The sequence below is a fragment of the Pelobates fuscus genome, chromosome 5 (assembly GCF_036172605.1).
Source record: "Pelobates fuscus isolate aPelFus1 chromosome 5, aPelFus1.pri, whole genome shotgun sequence".
In the NCBI taxonomy this organism is placed as follows: Eukaryota; Metazoa; Chordata; class Amphibia; order Anura; family Pelobatidae; genus Pelobates; species Pelobates fuscus.
The window spans coordinates 100,496,349-100,516,450 of NC_086321.1; the positions used below are offsets into that span (position 1 = coordinate 100,496,349).

Below are 20,102 nucleotides of genomic sequence, written 5' to 3' on the forward strand. Positions count from 1 at the left end.
TTTTTTTTTTTTTAATGCAGTATTTTTTTCATTTTATTTATAAAACTAAGAAAACATACAGCAGAATATCTATTAAAGATGAAGTTACACATCACGCAATGACATGTAATTGTTTGTCTAGATTGCACCTATATATATTATATTGTTTCTCAAATAGATGCCAGTGCAATGCACTAGATTCTCTAATACTCTGTGTTCTCGAATCCATGGAGATAACAAGAAAACAGAAATTGCAGCAAGTGTGCTAACATAATTTTTGTAAATGTATGTTATTTTATCCATTTATCATGACAGCTTCAGGAAATGACATAATTGATCCTAGCAGCAAAGTAATGGGGAAGCACTCTCTATTCATCGTATTGTCTCTGTGGGACTATTTAATCCTACACAAGATGCATTCCCAGTACAATAAACCGTTGCATCAGGAAGCTAGCTAAATATAACATTAAAAACAACAATTATACTAAAGCTGGGCTTTCATTGATGGATTTTCTACCACCTTACGTTCACCTACATAGTTTTTTTATGATCATACTGCATAGTAATTTATGTTCTATATTCATGATAATATGCAAGTTATTTTTAAACATTTATACGCACTAAATGGCCAAAAGTGACTGTCCACCATTAATTATTGAGTTTTGATGTTTCATCCATACCCATTGCTAACAGGTGCATAGAATCCAGGACATAAAATCTCCAAAGACAAACACTGGTAGTACACTAGGTTGTACTGAAGATCCCAATGACATTAAATATGGCACTGTCTTAGAATGCCACCTTTGGCATAAGCCAGTTCAGGAAATTTCTGCGCTAATAGATCTGCTCCAGTAAACTGTGGTATTACTGTGGAAGCACCTAGGAGCAACATCCCAGCCACAAAGTTGTAGATCACGCATGCTCAGAGTGTGGATGCCAAATGCTGAATCATCTGTTGCATCACTCAGTATTGTGTTCCAAACTGCCTCTTGTAGCCTCATCAGCATAAACATTGTGTGTCAAGTGCCTCAAGAAATGGATTTCCATGGCCAAGCCACTTTACACAAGTCTCAAATCAGCAAGATGTAATGTAAAGCATTCCGCCACTGGACTCTGGCACAGTGGGAACCTGTTCTCTGGAGTGAAGAATCAGATTTCACAGTGGCAATCTGCAATAATCTATGTGAGTCAAATGATATAATGCTCCCTACTGGGACTCAAGAATTCCCACTGTAATGTTTGATGAAAGAGGGATATTGGAATGGGGCTGTTTTTCTGGGTTTTATCTAGGCCCCTTATTTCTAGTGTAGTCTTATCCCAATGATGCAGGAAACTTACATGTGTTAGACAATTGGGTGCTTCTACTTTCTGGCAACATTTTAGAGAAGGCTCTTACCTGTTCCAGCATTATTGTGTCCCTGTGCCACAAAGCAAGGTCCACGGAGACCTAGTTTGATGCGTTTGGTGTGGAGGAACTCAAGTGACCTGCACAGAGCCATTATCTCAATGCTACTGAACACCACAGAGATGAAATGGAATGCCAAATGCAAGCCATTTGTGACTTAGAAATGCTCTCTTGGCTGAATGGGCCCAAATTCTCACACACTATCCAAACTCTGGTGGAAAGAATTTCTGTAGAAGATCCAGCTGTTATAGCTCCCCCAAGAAATGGAGGGGGTGGGAAACTCAATATTAATGCCCATGCGTTTGTAATGGGATATCCAATAAGTTCATACAGCTGTGATCACGTGTCGTCATATTTTTGGCTGTATAGTGTATGTTTAGTTTCTGTATCTCATAAGTAACACATGAAAAATACACAGTAGGTCTGAAAGATTGTGTTTCTACCACTGTATGTGAATACCTTGCAACATAGCTATGTAAGCACCTATAGGCTTTATTTGCAAAGACCTACTGTTTTATAACACAAATTTTCACAACAGTGTATGGGTGAAAATTAGAATGAACCAGTGCTTAGCCATGGATAGCAATGGTTAGCTTGTTAGGGCAAAACATGCAATGTTTTTACTAAACACCCTAGCATACACATCTTATGCACATAGAAATTTGCTTAAAATAAATTCCACAGTGACTGTTATAGATAGTAATATTAAAGGAACACTATAGCGTGCATTCCTGACCCTATGGTGTTAAGAACACATTATTATAATTATTGTTGCCATTTATATAGCGCCAACAGATTCCGTAGCACTTTACAATATTATAAGAGGGGAGATTTAGCTATAAATAGGACAATTACAAGAAAACCTACAGGAACGATAGGTTGAAGAGAACCCTGCTCAAACGAGCTTACAGTCTATAGGCCTCATTACCCCCCTTAAAAAGAATACAAACTCTAATTTATTTCAGTGCCACGCTGATTCTGACCCCGCTCCACCTCCATTGCTGAGATCATCAGAATTGACTATCTCAGCCAATCCAATGCGTTCCCATAAGAGGCATTGGAAGGTTAATGCACATGCGCGCCAAAATGCCACACTGCGCCAATCAGCATCTCCTCTTAGAGATGCATTGTATCAATGCATCTCTATGGGGAATGTTCAGTGCCTCCATGCAGAGCGTGGAGACGCTGAATATCAGTGCTGCACCTCTAGTGGCCGTCTCAGTGACTGCCACTAGAGGTGTTACTAGACAGTAATGCAAACACATATTAAAATGCCTACAGGGACATACTATACACACCAGAACAACTACATTAAGCTGTAGTTGTTCTGGTGATTATAGTATCCCTTTAATAATAATGCACACATTAAAGCAAATATAAGACAACATTATCTAAACCCTTCAAGCCAGAAGCTACTGCCCCACCAGAAATGTCATATTTTACTTTTACTGCCTGGAAAAAAATGTTTAATTCCCACTGGCTCTCTTTTACATTTTGTGCCTGCTTTTAAAAAGTATTATTTTCACAAGTTTAATCACAATAGCTGAGTGGAGTATAGCATCTCCCAAGTAACATTACTTACACAACACGCGCACACACTGTCTACAGTACAGTTCTCAAAGTCTGTTTACAAATAATAGAAATATTACAAATTCTTAATTTCATAACATAACATATATGCTATATATGCTATGAATTTAATATGCTTATTTAGCTTTTTTTTTAGACTTTTAATAGATCTTTGCTAATACTCTTTGTGTTGTATAGTTAAAAAAACTTTTAAATGCCTATACTTTCTATATTTATTTTTAAGAAGATTTTACAATGTGCACAAAGGCCAAGGGACAGAATAGGGACAATATGTTCTAACTCCATTTTTATATTTGATTCAGTTGGGATTTTTTTTGCCACAGTGTGATCTTGAAATGTCAGACAATAAAAACAGCCCTTGTTGTTGCATTTAATTTGAGGAAACATTTGCTTCACCGCGTTCTTCTCAGATTACAGACAGAAACGGCCAGCATGCATTTGGTGAATGTCTCATTCATTTTTCCTAAAGATCTTTCAATTTAAAATGATTTGCTCCTTTACACATCCGGTATTAGTCTGTGCTTAGGCGCGATTAGGAAATATTTAAATTGTAAAACATTTGTGGCTTTTTCTTCTTAAGCCACGATCGAATATATTCCATCAGACATGCCCTTAATAGCCTAAAATGACAGCTGGCTAGGCAGTGGATGAGAATAAGTTTATATTTTTCATTATTTATTTATGTATTCTTAATTTTAAAAATAAACATTTGCTTTTAAACGATAGTATAATAGAAATTTTAAATAGGACTTTTTTAATAGTTTTTGATGCATTTCAGAGGTTTAAAAAAAAAAAAAAACATAATTTTAAAAACATTAAACATTCATTTTTAATCATAAATATCCAGAGGAGCATACACACTGCAATCAAAGTACTCCAGACAAATTTCAGAGGTGGGAAAAAAAAATGGAGAAACTGTAATTTCCTCATCGCTTGCTGCTAGGTGCAGGAATTAGATAGACTCAATCTCTTGACATTGCATTTATTTGCTTACCGCTGTGTGATTCTGACCCAGTCTTAGCCAGTGCAGGTTTTATATCACACTCCTCAGAATCTTCCAATTCTCTTTCTCCCAAAGGAAAATCTTTGTCTGCTTCAATGTTTCTATTAATAGCACACTTTCTCTTGGATACACTACTGCTGGTTAAATACCCTCATTGATTTATTTTAAAATTTGTGCAATAAGAAGCCTTTAAAATAATATTGCAGACACTGTAACTCCTTCATCTTATTAAAGTGGCTATAGTGGCTGGAGTGCCTTGACACTGTTCTTCCATTCAGTGTTAATTTGTTTTTAAAGCTATACGACAGTCCCCAGCCGCCCACCCCCTCTGTGCTTCTCGGACTAATGAGGAGCAATGGGTGGCTGTGGTTAACTAAAAGTGTCAGCTGACTGTTGTCAGGCTATCACCACTGCTGGTATTAATTGGTATGGCTATAAGCAAGGGTGTAATCTCTGCCTTATCCACACCTCCAGTAGGGGCCGCACTGTGTGATTGCTGGAAACTCTCATTCAGTGTTAAACTTAAAAAAAAAAAATGGTTTCAAATTGAATGGAGGGACGGTGCCAGAATACTCCAGGCACTATAACCAATTCAGTGAGATGAAAAGGTTATAGTGACTACATTGTCCCTTTAACCCCTTAAGGACACATGACATGTGTGACATGTCGTTATTCCCTTTTATTCCAGAAGTTTGGTCCTTAAGGGGTTAAACATCTTGATGGGCAGTTTTTCTTCAGCATTACAAAGTATTTTCTTTGTTTTTCTGAGGAAATTAATTTGCAGTTTAATTACAAATCTGTTTAAATTAATATAATTGCTTTTTGACATTTTAATGCATTTATTTCAAACTGATTGTAGAGCTGATTGTAGAGCTTTAAATTAGACTATTTTAATTTCCCTTGAATATAATACAGCTTATATTATTAGCATTATAATTAAATGTAGCAGTGTGTTTGTAACCTGGATTTAGTTAGCTACTTTGTTTGTTGGTGTAATTAACATAAATTGACTCTATCCCATGTGGACTGTGGTGTACCTTAATTGCCAAATAAGTGTTTTATAAGTGTAAGTATAAAGGAGTCCATGCTGGAGTACCAGTTGTAACAAAAGAAAGGAAATACAAAGTTATAAAAAAAGGTTTTTAAAGTTAATAAGAGAATATCAATTGTCCCTAGAGGTTATATGAAAATGGGATGGACAATGCCTTTTTTGCTAATAAACGTTTGCTAAAAAAAGTGCGTTGTGGGAGGGGTTTATGTAAACCCTGACCACTTCCAGAAATACAGGCTACCGTTGGCCTTCTCACTTGTCATGCTAGACATTTGCAAACACCTGTGTGTAGATGCTCATAAGTGTTGTCTTTGAATAAACAAAAATTTCAGCATTTCAAAGCAGAAGTAACAGGATAGGTTGTCTGACAGCCAGGGGGTGTAACATTATTTTATAAATTGGGCAATTTCTATTGAAATCTGAACATTTTGGAAAATGAAGAAAAGAAACAGGACCTATTCTTCACTCATAAAGCACCTACAACAAGCTAAAGTAATAGATGTTTGGAGTGTTTCTTTAACGAGGCCCTCTCTATGAAATGTTGGAATGTATTCAAAAGCTTAAACAAATAAAGCCCATAATTCTTGTTTTTAAAATCTTTATTTTGGAGTTACAAAATGTTACAAAAGAATGCGTGCCTTGTACTGAAATCATGTAAGCCTTGTAGGAGTATATTCATCAGCAGTCATTGTATTTTATTGTTAATGGGCTGTTAATTAAATTTAGTGCGTACCCGAGTGTTGGGTCCCATTAATTTCGAATTGTTCCTGTTAAAATTATTTTAAACTCTATAATTGTTCTGTGTTGTTTTTAAACAATACTTGTTTAAGTTGATATATATTTAATCCGTAATTTGAACTTTTCCCACACATTTGCATTTATGTGCTGCATGGCTGTGTAACAGAAGGAGTCGCGTGAAGTCTTTTCAGAATAGTTTTTTTTCCTTTTCCTATGACTATATGTGTCCATGACAACTATCTTCAAATCTCAATGGGTAGCTGAGAGGAGCTTACACATAAGTGGTTTCAAATAAAGAAGTACTTTATCAGTGGCAAGCATGTCGTGCTGACTCTTTCTTAGCACAATGCTAATGCAATGGAACGGTTTAATTATGAATGCTTGTCTTTTCTGTTTAGTAATTAAAATATGTTCCATTACATATAATCTGGAGAACTTTGTATGTAGTGTATGTATGAATTACTATACAGTAGTGGAACTTGTGTTATTTATATATAACACGTGTTTGTATCAGTGTGCCTGTGTATATGTGTGTGTGTCAGTGTGCTTGTGAATGTTTGTGCTTGTGTGTTTTAGGGTGTACATGTGTGTCAGTATGTGTGAACGAGTATATGTACATACACTCCTTCATTTAAAGCCAACACTACACACAAACACTCCTCTACATTCAAACACCAACCCTACACATATACACACTCCTGCATTCAAACGCCAACACTACAGACAAACACATCCCTCATGCAAATGCCAACACTACACACCAGCACATCCCTCATGCAAACGGTCAAGCTGTTAAAAAGCTTCCGTGCCTGACTGGGCCCTTGATCAAAGATCTCTATCAGATGTCTGTGTCTCTAGGTGTGAAAGACTCCCGATGGGCCCTCCAGATTGCGTGCCCTGCACCAGCAGCACCACCGGTAGCTCCGCTATAGACACACACCCATTGTTTTCCACATATTATTATTTACCTGTTCAATTGGTTATTCACTAAGCTGTGACACAAAGCCTTGAATTGTTGGGAATTTACAATGGAATTAAACATTTGGGACCAAAATAGCAACCTGGAAAATTCTCTAATTTTTTTAAAAATTTACTATTACAATTCCCTTGTGAATTCCAAACAATTCACAGTTTAGTAAATAACCCTGTATATGTTTCTATACCTTGTTTGTATGTCTCCAGTAATCATCTCCCAAGGTATTGAATTAGGGTTCCCACACAGCCACATTCACTGGGGTCGCTGATTATTAAATATGGATTCTTCAGGGTTACATTGGATAAAATGTAAGGTAGTACCAGTCTACTTTTTATCCAATTCACTCCACAAAAATGCATTCATATATGACTCTGATTAAAGGACCACTCTAGGCACCCAGACGACTTCAGCTTAATGAAGTGGTCTGGGTGCCAGGTACCTCTAGGATTAACCCTTTTTTTTTATAAACATAGCAGTTTCAGAGAAACTGCTATGTTTATAATGAGGGTTAATCCAGCCTCCAAATCCTCTAGTGGCTGTCTCATTGACAGCCGCTAGAGGCGCTGGCGTGCTTCTCACTGTGAAAATCACAGTGAGAGCACGCAAGCGTCCATAGGAAAGCATTGTAAATGCTTTCCTATGCGACCGGCTGAATGCGAGCGCGGCTCCTGCCGCGCATGCGCATTCAGCCGATGATGTCGCGATCAAGATGGAGAGGAGGAGGAAAGCTCCCCGCCCGGCGCTGGAAAAAGAGGTAAGTTTAACCCCTTCCTCTCTCCAGAGCCCGGCGGGAGGGGGTCCCTGAGGGTGGGGGCACCCTCAGGGTACTCTAGTACCAGGAAAACGAGTATGTTTTCCTGGCACTAGAGTGGTCCTTTAAAGCCTATATGTTGCAACCCTATTATTTAGTCCCTTTCTTCCATACTATGTAATTGAAGATTATATTAGCTTTAGTGTACTAATAATCTTAATTTTAGTAATGACAGGAGGCGAATATTTGCATATCTTTCTTTACTGAAAACTCCAGCAGCATAGAAACATAACAACCAATCAGAAAAAAGTTATGATGCCCATAAAAGATCCTGTCTATGACATCACTTCCTCTTTCTTTGAAGCGAAACAATAAATAATAACAAGAAACATGATCATATTACGTCAACAGTTCAACAACATATTAGAATATCCAACTCCAGTAGTTCCGCAATGCAGAGGTATGGAAGGTGAATCTTTGTCTCGATGAGAAGACGTTCACGCTGCAAGAAAAAGAAAAAAGGTGAAAGGTCTCTGGCGTGATAACTTGTCCGCATACAATAAGCATTAAGCATCTGATATACCGACGAACATTAGAATGTGAAACATATCAATATATATTAATTCTAAAGCAATGATATTTAAGAATCTAACAACACAACATAATTCAAGGTTCATGTCTAATATTCAACCTATACAAGACCCTCAAGATACAGGTCTAAGTAGCAAACATACAAACCATAACGTACTTACCTTCCTGAACATAAAGGACATATTCTGTTCAACACGAGAAACATGGGAGGGATCCTATAGGGTGGGAAATATTCGCCTCCTGTCATTACTAAAATTTAGATTATTAGTACACTAAAGCTAATATAATCTTCAATTTTACCACATGATAGGAGGCTTCATATTTGCATTTTAAAGCTTTGAATTGACCAATGTGAAGGAAGCATGAGATGTTTGCCGAAATAGAACGTTCTAAACGTACAGTCCCACGCTCATTCCGCGCAGCGTATAATGTTGGTTAGGGAAGCATCGGCCGAAAAGGTCTGTGAGGCGCCGCTCCCCTGACCGAGTGGGCTCCGAAACAAGGTTTGACGCCCGCTAAAGACAATAGCCAGCGGACCCATCTGCCCAGTGTTGCTGTAGACGTGTTCACGTAAGAAGTCAGGAGGTGCCCCGTCGAATGAGTACGAAGGGGGGTAGTGGTATCGGTATACCCCATTAGCGTTCTGACCACGCATAGTGTGGTGTCTGACTCAAAGCATGGGTGTGACATTGAAGACGAATCGGGCTTAGTTCGTCTCGACATGGTAAAGGTAACCCCGTCTGGTGTGAGAGAGAAACCATCCGTATCGCAAGCCCTAACGTCCGCCACCCGTCTAAATGAGGCGAGGCATAATAAGAGGGCTAGTTTGGCTGAAAATTGTTTCAGTGAAAAACAAGGATTGTCCGGCCATTCCCGAAGGAATCTCAGCATCCCGTCCACCTGCCAGAGGCGTGAATACTTGGGTGCCATGGTCTCGATAATTCGGCACCCCGTAGTAGTCGGCAAACCAGTGTATCTTGACCTACTGGTTTGCCCTGTCAGTGGGAGTAGTGCTTGAGGGTCAGCACGTAGGGGTGCCAGACTCCTGGTAGAATTGGGGATCACCCAGGTACCCATTGCCTGCTGTAGTTTGTCTGAGATTATGAATACTCGTGCCAAGTGTAGAGGGGTCACCTCCATTAGATTAATCTGGCTACTGAGAGCCACGGTGCAGGCGCGACTGACTGGTAGTGGTGTTGGTCTGGTTAGCGGGGTTCACCACAAATGTACAACAGAGCTGTATGCACGGTTTTTAACTATACAGGCTTATTATAGAGGCGCGTGGGGCCTGTCTCCATAAGGTCTGCAGCCGCAGGACCCACGTCTATTCGGCTGGGTTCATCCCAGGTGGTGTGCCATGGTAACCCAGAGGACACCCATATTATAATTATTGGTACCTTACCAGCATTGCATATTTGGAGGTCACCCCAGGTGGTGTGCCATGAAACATTACCCAGAGGACACCCACGTTCAATATGTACACAAGGCACAGAAAAATATACATATATGCATCCCTGTGAATACACTCTGTGAATACACTCAGTTTCCTTAGTGATCCTGCCGTCAAATCGTATCCAGCATGGTACTGTTGCTTTAAGGTAAAACTGACAGGCAGTGTTTAGACATCCATATATGCCTGTATTAATCAGTGGTAAAGTTGAGGAGTAAGCCTCCGTGCATATGATCGGGGTTCACCCCGGGTGGCGTGCCGTGGTAAACCAGAGGACACCCACATAAAAGGTAATGGTCTGCCAGTGACCTTGCATGCATATCTGGAGTGCCACCCACATACATTTGTACCGTCAGGTACAGTAATATAATATGACCCTCTGTAGGGTACAATAAGGTAATATAATATGCCCTTTGTAGGGTACAGTAACACAATATGCCCTTTGTAGGGTACAGTGGTATAGTTGGTCCTGTTATAGGTACAGTATATGTGTTGTATAACAACTGTGATCTAGTATGGCTGCACAATAATACATAGATTGTGTGCATGTTCAACATGTAATCATCCAGTGTAAGGCACCATGAGAGATATATCCATGAGACTAAAAAAATAATTGTATCAATAAATGAATGTGCCTAGAGAGGAGGACCCTTGAAGGGGTTAATCCAGATGCAGGGCGCGGTGATCGGGTGATTCCCGATCCGCCGTGCGAGCAGGGAAGGCGGCCGTCGTGGGTCTCGCGAGCCGCGAGATCCAAGATGGCTGCCGGCCACGTGTGGCAGAGAATACTCACTCGCGGTCGCGAGTGAGAAAAAATGTGGCGAAAAAGACGCAATAACCGCCCCGGACACCCTCCACCCGTCCCCACACAGACCCCTGAGTGTCAGCAGGGCGGGTCCACGCGGCAGACCAGAATACAGAATACAGATAATAAGAGAGTCAGATAACATAGTGATTGATAGGAGATACACTGAATGTGGGGATATAGGGAGACAGGTATAGATAGCCAGGTGCAGCAGAGGGATAAATATTTAGTATAAAATGAGAAAAGAGTAAAAACTATATAAATATACCAGAGAGGTAAAAATACTCTGACCTGTTGTAGGCTGGAGCAGCAAAGAAAGAGGAAGTGATGTCATAGACAGGGCCTTTTATGGGCATCATAACTTTTTTCTGATTGGTTGTTATGTTTCTATGCTGCTGGAGTTTTCAGTAAAAAAAGATATGCAAATATGAAGCCTCCTGTCATGTGGTAAAATTTACTTTGTGCGAGTTGGCACTCTTGCCTTGCAACCCACTCAGCTTTTTATAAAAAAAAAAAAAAAAAAAAAAAAAAAGAGCACTTGTATATACCAAAATTCGTAGCTTTTTTCACTGTAATAGGCTTTATTTATTGTATCTTCTAAAGTACTAACATCTCACTTTTCCATTTGTAGTTGTTTATGGTGGATAACGGCGCTGATGATTGGAGGATAGCCATGACCTATGAACGCATTTTCTTTATCTGTTTGGAAATACTGGTGTGTGCCATTCATCCCATACCAGGAAACTATAAATTCACATGGACAGCCCGGCTTGCCTTCTCTTATACACCATCTATAGCGACAGCTGATGTGGATATTATTTTATCTATACCAATGTTCTTAAGACTGTATCTTATTGCCAGAGTTATGCTTTTACACAGCAAACTTTTTACTGATGCCTCATCAAGAAGCATTGGAGCACTAAATAAAATAAACTTCAATACCCGTTTTGTAATGAAGACTTTAATGACAATATGCCCTGGAACAGTACTGTTGGTTTTTAGTATCTCATTATGGATAATTGCTGCATGGACTGTCAGAGCCTGTGAAAGGTAAGATCCCCCTCTTTTTATGGTTATTTATTTATTGTACATTTTACATATTTTATGGGTTTATATATTTTTTATGTGCCCCAATAATAATGTGAATATTATAATAACTTGTTTAATTTATCAAACCCATTAGATTTTATATATGTGTTAGCATAGTATGGGTGTTTCAGATTAACAATTATTACCTTCCAGTCAGTAGGAGAAAAAGGTAATTTTGTTATCATAGGTAGATAGTCTAAGCACCACAATCACTTCCTCTTAAAGGCACACGTCACAGCACAAATATAAATATTAATCATGTGCTTTAGGGATTTGGAGTATCCCTTTAATATAGTGATTTTGAAATGCAGACACTGCTCCTGTAGTCGTTCTGTTTGTGAAATATGCCACTAATTACATTTTGTAATCTCCATGCCTCTAACCTCAGACAGTAATTAGGGCCTTTGTATTCAATGCATTTCAAAAATAAGCTGTTTTTTTTTCTTTCTTGAGGGGAAATACTAAAAGCATTACAGAGCCAAGGTTGGATTTTGGCCCACAAAACTGTATACAGAGAAATAAAAGTGTAATAAAAATGTTACAGTCAATTAAAAGATCTGGGGAAATATTAGATGTGTAAGATGGTGATCATTATGTGTTTTTTTTGTGTTTTTTTTTTTTTTTAAGATTTACAAAAAAACAAAATTCCTCAGGGGTAGAACCAACATTCTAAAGTGTTATAGATACATTGAGGGGAAAAGTATTTGATCCCCTGCTGATTTTGAATGTTTGCCCACTGACGAATAAATAATCAGTGTATAATTTTAATGGTAGGTGTATTTTAACAGTTAGAGAAATCTAGAAAAACGCATGTCAAAAAAGTTATAAATTGATTTGCATGTCAATGAGTGAATTAAGTATTTGACCCCTTCGACTTTGTACTTAGTGGCAAAACCCTTGTTGGCAATCACAGAGGTCAGACGTTTCTTGTAGTTGGCCACAAGGTTTGCACACATCCCCAGAGGGATTTTGTCCCACTCCTCTTTGCATATCCGCTCCAAGTCATTAAGGTTTGAGACTGACATTTGGCAACTCGAACCTTCAGCTCCCTCCACAGATTTTCAATGGGATTAAGGTCTGGAGACTGGCTAGGCCACTCCAGGACCCTAATCTGCTTCTGCTTGAGCCACTCCTTTGTTGCCTTGGCTGTCTGTTTTGGGTATATTGTCATGCTGGAATACCCATCCACAACCCATTTTCAATGCCCTGGCTGAGGGAAAGAGGTTCTTACCCACGATTTGACGGTACATGGCCCCGTACATCATCCCTTTGATGCATTGCAGTTGTTCTGTCCCCTTAGCAGAAAAACACCACCAAAGCATAATGTTTCCACCTCCATGTTTGACGGTGGGGATGGTGTTCTTGGGTTCATAGGCAGCATTCCTCCTCCAAACACGATGAGTTGAGTTGATGCCAAAGAGCTCAATTTTGGTCTCATCTGACCACATTACTTTCACCTAGTTCTCCTCTGAATCATTCAGATGTTCATTGGCAAACTTCAGCCTGTACATGTGCTTTCTTGAGCAAGGGGACCTTGCTGGTGTTGCAGGATTTCAGTCCCTCACGGCATGGTGTGTTACCAATTGTTTTCTTGGTGTCTATGGTCCCAGCTGCCTTGAGATCATTAACAAGACCCTCCAGTGTAGTTCTGGGCTGATTCCTCACCATTCTCATGATCATTGAAACTCCACGAGGTGAGATCTTGCATGGAGCACCAGACCGAGGGAGACTGACAGTTATTTTGTGTTTCTTCCATTTGCGAATAATCGAACCAACTGTCACCTTCTTACCAAGCTAAATATAAAATTGTTACAAACCTTTAGTAAAATCTTGGTCATAAACGGTTTAAAGGGACACTACATGCATCCAGACCACTTCATCTCATTGGAGTGGGTGCACGGTCCCTGTCCCCTTAACCCTGCAATCTAAAACATTTCCATTTCAGGAAAATGGCAATGTTTATAGTGTTACTTAGTGTAACTTTAAGTTAACAATATAATGCTAAGGTCAGAAAAGAAGACTTCAAGAATGAAGACATTTATGATAGTAGGAAATTATGGCACCATATATTATGTCTATGTAGCTCACAGAAAACGTGTATTGCATTGTTCACCTCATCTGCACTTATAAGTACATTATATGGTCCATAATTCAGAATCAATTTATTTTAAGCACAACATTACCCATTCAGCTTCTAAGTGCCTTTTATTTCAAAAAGGTCTTTGCCTCCCATTACAAAGTATAGGAGTGCTATATCATCCTAAGGTATACTAAACAGCTGTTTTTATTTATTAATCCCTAGTGTAATATGTTCTGCTGATTCTATCTTTTGTTACCTCCCGTGCACAGTTTCATTCTGGCACAAGGAGACAAAACATTGGACTGTCTGTAGAAATGAACAAAATGTGGAGTGTTTGCATTTAACATTATTGTGATGAGAAGTGTATTGATATATAGACCAAATCGTTTTTAGCTCTTTAAAGACCATCAGCCATGTCATGCAGCTGGTATGGGAGCACATGAGTAAATATTCATTGCTTGTTATGCTATAACAGAAATGCAATGGGCCGCTGAAGATGAACAATTGCCTTGGAACACTCTTGAAGATCCAACCACTGTCTGCTTTCACGAAGGGATCAATTTCATGCAGAGACACTGGGGTTTTTTAAAGTGTTACAAATACGTCTAATTTTCTCCAGTAATTTGTTAATTTTCTCCCATCCATTGCTCTTTTTTCCATCCTGTCATTTTTGTATTTACGCTGTTATTTGGTTACAAGGCAGATTGAGCAATCTTCCCCCACTTTTTCCAACAGGCAAGGGTTTTATCACCAGTCTTATAAAATATAATTTTTTGCAAAAACTGGCAGGATTAACTATAAAAAAAATCACCTTTTAGATTGCTTTCTGAACACGTTAATAAATACAATCAAAGTTATAATGGAATTTAATCATCCACTTGATAAATGTCAATGCATTTTTACAGGAGATAATATCAGTTATAATGGCTTTTAATGGAAATCTATAATCGTATAGTGTAATCTATTATATTTGTTATTGGTTGCCCAAGATGCAATGGGCAAGAAGTCATATTCGTTTGCCCGTTTGGTGTTCTCCATTGGTTATAAATTTGATGGTTTCTGAATGTTCTTTTTATTTCTTATACATGCCCGAAAGTTTCTATAATATCTAATCATTGTTTGTCAGGATTATTTGGTAAACTCCAAAATGTCCCTTGGTGAATAGGGCAAAACCATTCGGTTGCAAAATCCAGACATTGTTCAATCTATTTAAAGGAACGCTACAGCATAAAACTGTATTCCTAATGCCATAGTGTTCTCAACTGCATTTAGATTCCGAGGTTGCTTACCTTCCTTATGCCCCTCCTGCCATGTGGCAGATGGGGGAATATCTACTAAACAGTGAGGAGTGTGTATCTGCTTACTGTATTTAAACACTAGAAGTGACTGGGCATCCAGCATGTTAAATCAGAACTAAAATGATTGTTTAATCAGTGCTTTGTAAATATTTGGAATCCTACCCTCTGTTTTTAACCGGACACCGAATGCATCCAGACAGTTTCTGCAGATTCAGTCAGGTTGGAAAAACTCCAAACTTGGCTTTAGTAAATATGAGAATTTTCATTCCGGTCATAATTTGTCAATTTTCACTGGATTTCATCCATTTTATCTACTTGGTGTTTAGTAAATTACCTCGTAAAAGTTTAAATGAGACATAGATAGTGATTGCATTAGGAAAATCAGTAAATATGAAGATATAAAAGCCGGGTCTTCAAAGGTTCATCTTTAGGGAAAAGGCAAGATAAACGGAGTTGGTTAGGTGGAAAATTGGTCAAGATTTTAATAAACTCTGGCAACAACAGATATTTAACCAAGGCAACTCTGATAGTGTACTGAAGTTGTTATGGTGAATGGCACCATTTCACTATTTATAGCTGTAACGGAATGCAATGTATCAGCATACGATATCCGTTGGTACATCTAGGAAATCCACAGTCGGAGTAGAAAGCAAGGCAATATCCCCAATCCTCCCAATAACCGGACGAAACACAGTTTGGGAGTCAACTAACTCGGTTTATTCACAGGCAGCATATTTATACAGTTCCCCATGCAAGGGGTTTCCATACAGTAATTCCAGGGGATTTCTCCCAACATGCACTGTGACTTTCCCAACAGGCATTGCTGCACGAGAAGGATACTCCCACTAAAATGGACGATTAAGTGGATTATCCCCTCGTGCAGCAAAACCGACAATTGACATTAAAATCTGTAATTCACACAATATTCGGTATTTCGGAATAACTGAACGTTCGGTAGATAGCTGGGGTCGGGGCGCACACTTTGGGAGAATACCGCTCCGATCCCAGCTGATTTGACCGAACGCCGCACATAATACAGTTAAACATTAAAGAGGGTTTAAAAGTACCGAATAAGTACGGGACACATAATGTACCGAACGCGGAACTCCCGAACGCTCTAGAAGTCCAGCGGTGTTCGGATCATTGAGTAGCCGTTTTCAGTTCCAGGCTCTCGACGACCGAACACCGCTGCAGAGACAAAGGATCCAAGATGGCCGACCGCCGCATGGTCGGTAGTCGAACGACGGCCACCTAGGAGAGCCCTTAATTACCGATTGCAACAATGTTGCAACCGGGTAATTGGTGCCACACGACCTGTGAATGTGTGGTCTACCTGGGGAGTCCACATTCGTACGGCGAACGGCCAGGATAGCCGTGTTTCGCCGTATGAATGCTTTGTATGCTGGCAGCATACGGCTGTCAGCATGCGAACGGCCATAGGAAAATACATATACAGTTAACGTTACATAGTATAGCTTCAGCCTACGGACAACCTGCAATGAATATAGTCCAGAAGTGGCTAGGTTTGCCACAATGCTCCCCCAGAACCAAGCCGGCATACACAGTCTGATCCCAACGGATCGGCTTGGGGATGTCCGGGAGAGCACTCACAGATCACTTCTCGAGTTCAGTCTGTCTGGATAACCCGTCAGCGTTACCGTTTTGTTTTCCTGGCCGGTAATGGATAGTAAAGTCAAAGGGCTGCAGCGCCAAGCTCCAGCGCAGCAGCCTGGCATTGTCTCCAGACACACGGTTTAGCCACACTAACGGGTTGTGATCTGTGAGTAAGGAGAAAGGTTGTCCGTACAAATATGGCTGTAACTTTTTAAGGGCCCACACCACGGCCAGGCATTCTTTCTCGATGGCGGCGTAGCTCACTTCACGAGGCAGCAACTTGCGGCTTAAATAGGCTACGGGGTGTTCTCCGCCATCGGCTCCCACTTGGCTCAGTACTGCCCCCAATCCAAACATTGAAGCGTCTGTGTGAACAAGAAATCTTTTAGTTGGATCAGGAGCAGTTAACACAGGAGCATTAGTGAGAGCAGTCTTGAGTTGTTGGAATGCCTGCTCGCACTCTGGGGCCCAGACAACCAGTCGGGGAAGGTTCTTCTTCGTCAGGTCGGTTAGGGGTTTGGCCAGGGTGCTATAGTCAGGGACAAACTTTCTGTAATAGCCGGCTGTCCCTAAGAACGCCAGCACCTGGGTCTTAGTCCTGGGGGTAGGCCACTTGGCTACGGCCTCAATCTTGGCTGGCTCGGGCCTCTGCTGCCCACACCCTACACGGTGGCCCAGGTACTGCACCTCGGCCATACCTATGTGGCACTTGCTAGGTTTTAGCGTTAACCCGGCCTCCCCAATGCGATCTAATATCGCCCCTATATGGCGTAGGTGGTCTTCCCAGTTCTGGCTAAACACGGCTATATCGTCTAGATAGGCACAGGCATACTCCTGAAAACCGTCCAGTAGCCGATCTACCATCCGCTGAAAGGTAGCCGGAGCGTTTTTCATCCCGAAAGGCATGACCTTGAACTGGTACAGGCCAAACGGGGTGACAAACGCCGACTTGGGGATGGCGTCATCGGCTAGTGGGATCTGCCAGTACCCCTTACACAAATCAATGGTAGTGAGATACTGGCCCCGTGCCATCTTATCCAACAGCTCGTCTATCCGGGGCATCGGGTAGGCATCAGACACCGTTTTGTCATTTAGCCTCCGGTAGTCAACACAGAATCGGGTGGTGCCATCCTTTTTAGGTACCAGGACTACCGGCGATGCCCAGGGGCTATCGGAGGGTTCGATAACCCCTAGCTGCAACATTTCGTCCAGTTCGGCTTTCATATGGGTCCGGACGGATTCCGGAACCCTATATGGAGCCTGGCGCATAGGTAGCTGTCCTGGGGTCTCTACTCGGTGGGTGGCTAGCGGAGTGTACCCAGGTAAATTGGAGAAGGTAGTCCCCTTGGCTACAATCAGCGCCTGTACCTGGGCACGCTCCTGGGGGCTTAGCCGCTCCCCCAGTTGAACTCCCCGGGAGGGCTCTATCTGTTCCTCGGGTTCTAGTAGGTCGGGTAAAGGTAGATTTTCCTGATCCTCTACGGAGGAGGCACATATGGCCGTTACATCCTCTATCCTCTCATGGTAGGGTTTGAGCATGTTCACGTGGAGCATGCGTCTCTTCCCTACCCCTGAGCAGGGGCCGATCACATAGGTAGTGTCGCATCGCTGCTCCACTACCTGGTATGGGCCTTGCCAGACGGCCTGCAGCTTATCTGTGCGGACGGGCTTTAAGATCAAGACCTTCTGTCCCACCTGAAAGCTGCGGTCCCTGGCTCCTCTATCGTACCAGCGGCGCTGGCGTTGCTGGGCCGCCTGTAGGTTTGTGTGCACAGCCTGAGTCAGCGCCTCCAGACGGTCCCTGAACTCCAGGACGTATGACACGATAGGGGTCTCGTTAGAGGTACTCTCTCCCTCCCAGTGTTCCCTAATCAAGTTCAAGGGTCCTCGCACCCTCCTCCCAAACAGTAGTTCAAACGGGGAGAATCCTGTCGACTCCTGGGGGACCTCTCTATAGGCAAAGAGTAGGTGAGGTAGAAACCTCTCCCAGTCTTTGTGGGTCTCCCCGAACGTCCGAAGCATCTGCTTCAGCGTCCCGTTGAACCGCTCACAAAGCCCATTGGACTGGGGGTGGTAGGCGGAATTAACTATTGGCTTAATGCCACACACCTTCCACATATGTTGGGTAACCTCGGCCGTAAATTGGGTACCTCGGTCCGAGATTATCTCTTGGGGAAAACCTACTCGGGAAAATACCTTCATTAATGCCTCTGCTACGGTCTCAGCGTGGATATTAGAGAGGGCCACGGCTTCGGGGTATCGGGTGGCGTAGTCCACTATAGTTAAGATATACCTTTTGCCGGAGGGACTGGGTTTTGGCAGGGGACCTACGATGTCCACTGCTACTCGGCTGAAGGGTTCTGCTATGATGGGCAGGGGGCATAGCCTGGCTTTGTGGCGATCTCCTCGTTTACCTACACGCTGGCAGACGTCGCAGGAGGTGCAATATTGGCGCACATCCTGAGAGATCCCGGGCCAGAAGAAGGCATGGGTCAAACGGTATCGGGTACGGGTCATCCCTAGGTGTCCGGACAAGGGGATGTCATGAGAAATTCGCAGCAGCTCCTGTCTATACTTCTGGGGTACCACTAGCTGTTTATTAGTTAAGGTGACAGACCCCCCCACATCTTTTGCTGTGACACGGTAGAGCAACTCTCTTTCCCAGATGAACCGCTCCCCCTCTAACCCTGCTTGGTCGGTTTGTGCCCGGTCCCTATATACTTGGAGAGTGGGATCGGTCTGGACTTCGGTCGCAAAGGTAGTCGGGGTATCCCAGGACATGGGGGTCAGTTGGGGAACATGGTCTCTTACCTGAGCCTCAGAGTGCGTTGGTGTAGCCGTGGTGCGAGCCTGTTGCCGGGTGGTTACGGGAAGGGCCTCCTGGTACGGAGTCTGGGGAATAAAAGCGGAAGTCATTTGGCCCAAGTCATTCCCCAGTACAACATCAGCAGGTAAATTCTGCATCAGCCCCACTTCTACGGTCCCCTCTCCCACACCCCAATCCAAATGAACTTTGGCAGTAGGTAGCCGGTATACTGCTCCCCCGGCCACCCGTACTGCCACGGAGCCGCCAGTGTGGGTTGCGCCTGGTACCAAATGTGGTGCAACCAAAGTTAAAGTGGCTCCCGAATCCCGGAGCCCTTGCACCTCCTTTCCCTCCAGGGTCACTAGCTGCCGATGGTGCTGTCGGTTGTCGGTGGCTCGGACTGACATTACTTCGTGCAGTACCCCCAGAGGCTCCTCAATTTGAGCGCTCAGCACGTCTTGGGTGGCGGGTGCTACCTGGTAATGGTGCGCAGCAGCCCTGGGTGCCAAATTTTGTCGCACCTGATTCCAAGCTTGTCGGCTCCGGTTTTGGGTGCACTCTCGAGAAATGTGCCCCCACTGTTTGCAGGTGTGACACTGAATGTTAGCCCTGCCGTTGTATCGGGAGGGGGCTGGTGGAGTATTCAGTGCCGGCCTGTGCAGGGGTACGGTGGGGCTGGTAGGGGTAAAATTATTAGGTGGCCCTGTAATCCGAGGGAGGGCCTTAGTTTGGGCCCCGTGATGTCTCCTGGCATCAAAATGTTGATCCGCCAATTTAGCGGCTTCGGGTAGGGTGAGGGGTTTCCGGTCTCTCACCCATTCTTGTGCCTCTGGGGACAAACCATTAAAAAATTGTTCCAGCAGCATTAACTGCCTC

General features: G+C 42.3%; 1 protein-coding gene across 2 annotated transcripts in view; it reads left to right on the forward strand.

Moving 5' to 3' along the window:
* Positions 1 to 20,102, forward strand: part of KCNN2 (potassium calcium-activated channel subfamily N member 2) — a 195,447-nt gene that overhangs the window by 21,909 nt on the left and 153,436 nt on the right. For both annotated transcript variants that reach the window (XM_063456928.1, XM_063456929.1), the window contains exon 3: positions 10,971 to 11,389. In XM_063456928.1, the coding sequence (XP_063312998.1) occupies positions 10,971 to 11,389 (419 nt within the window). The remainder of the gene's footprint in view (positions 1 to 10,970; positions 11,390 to 20,102) is intronic.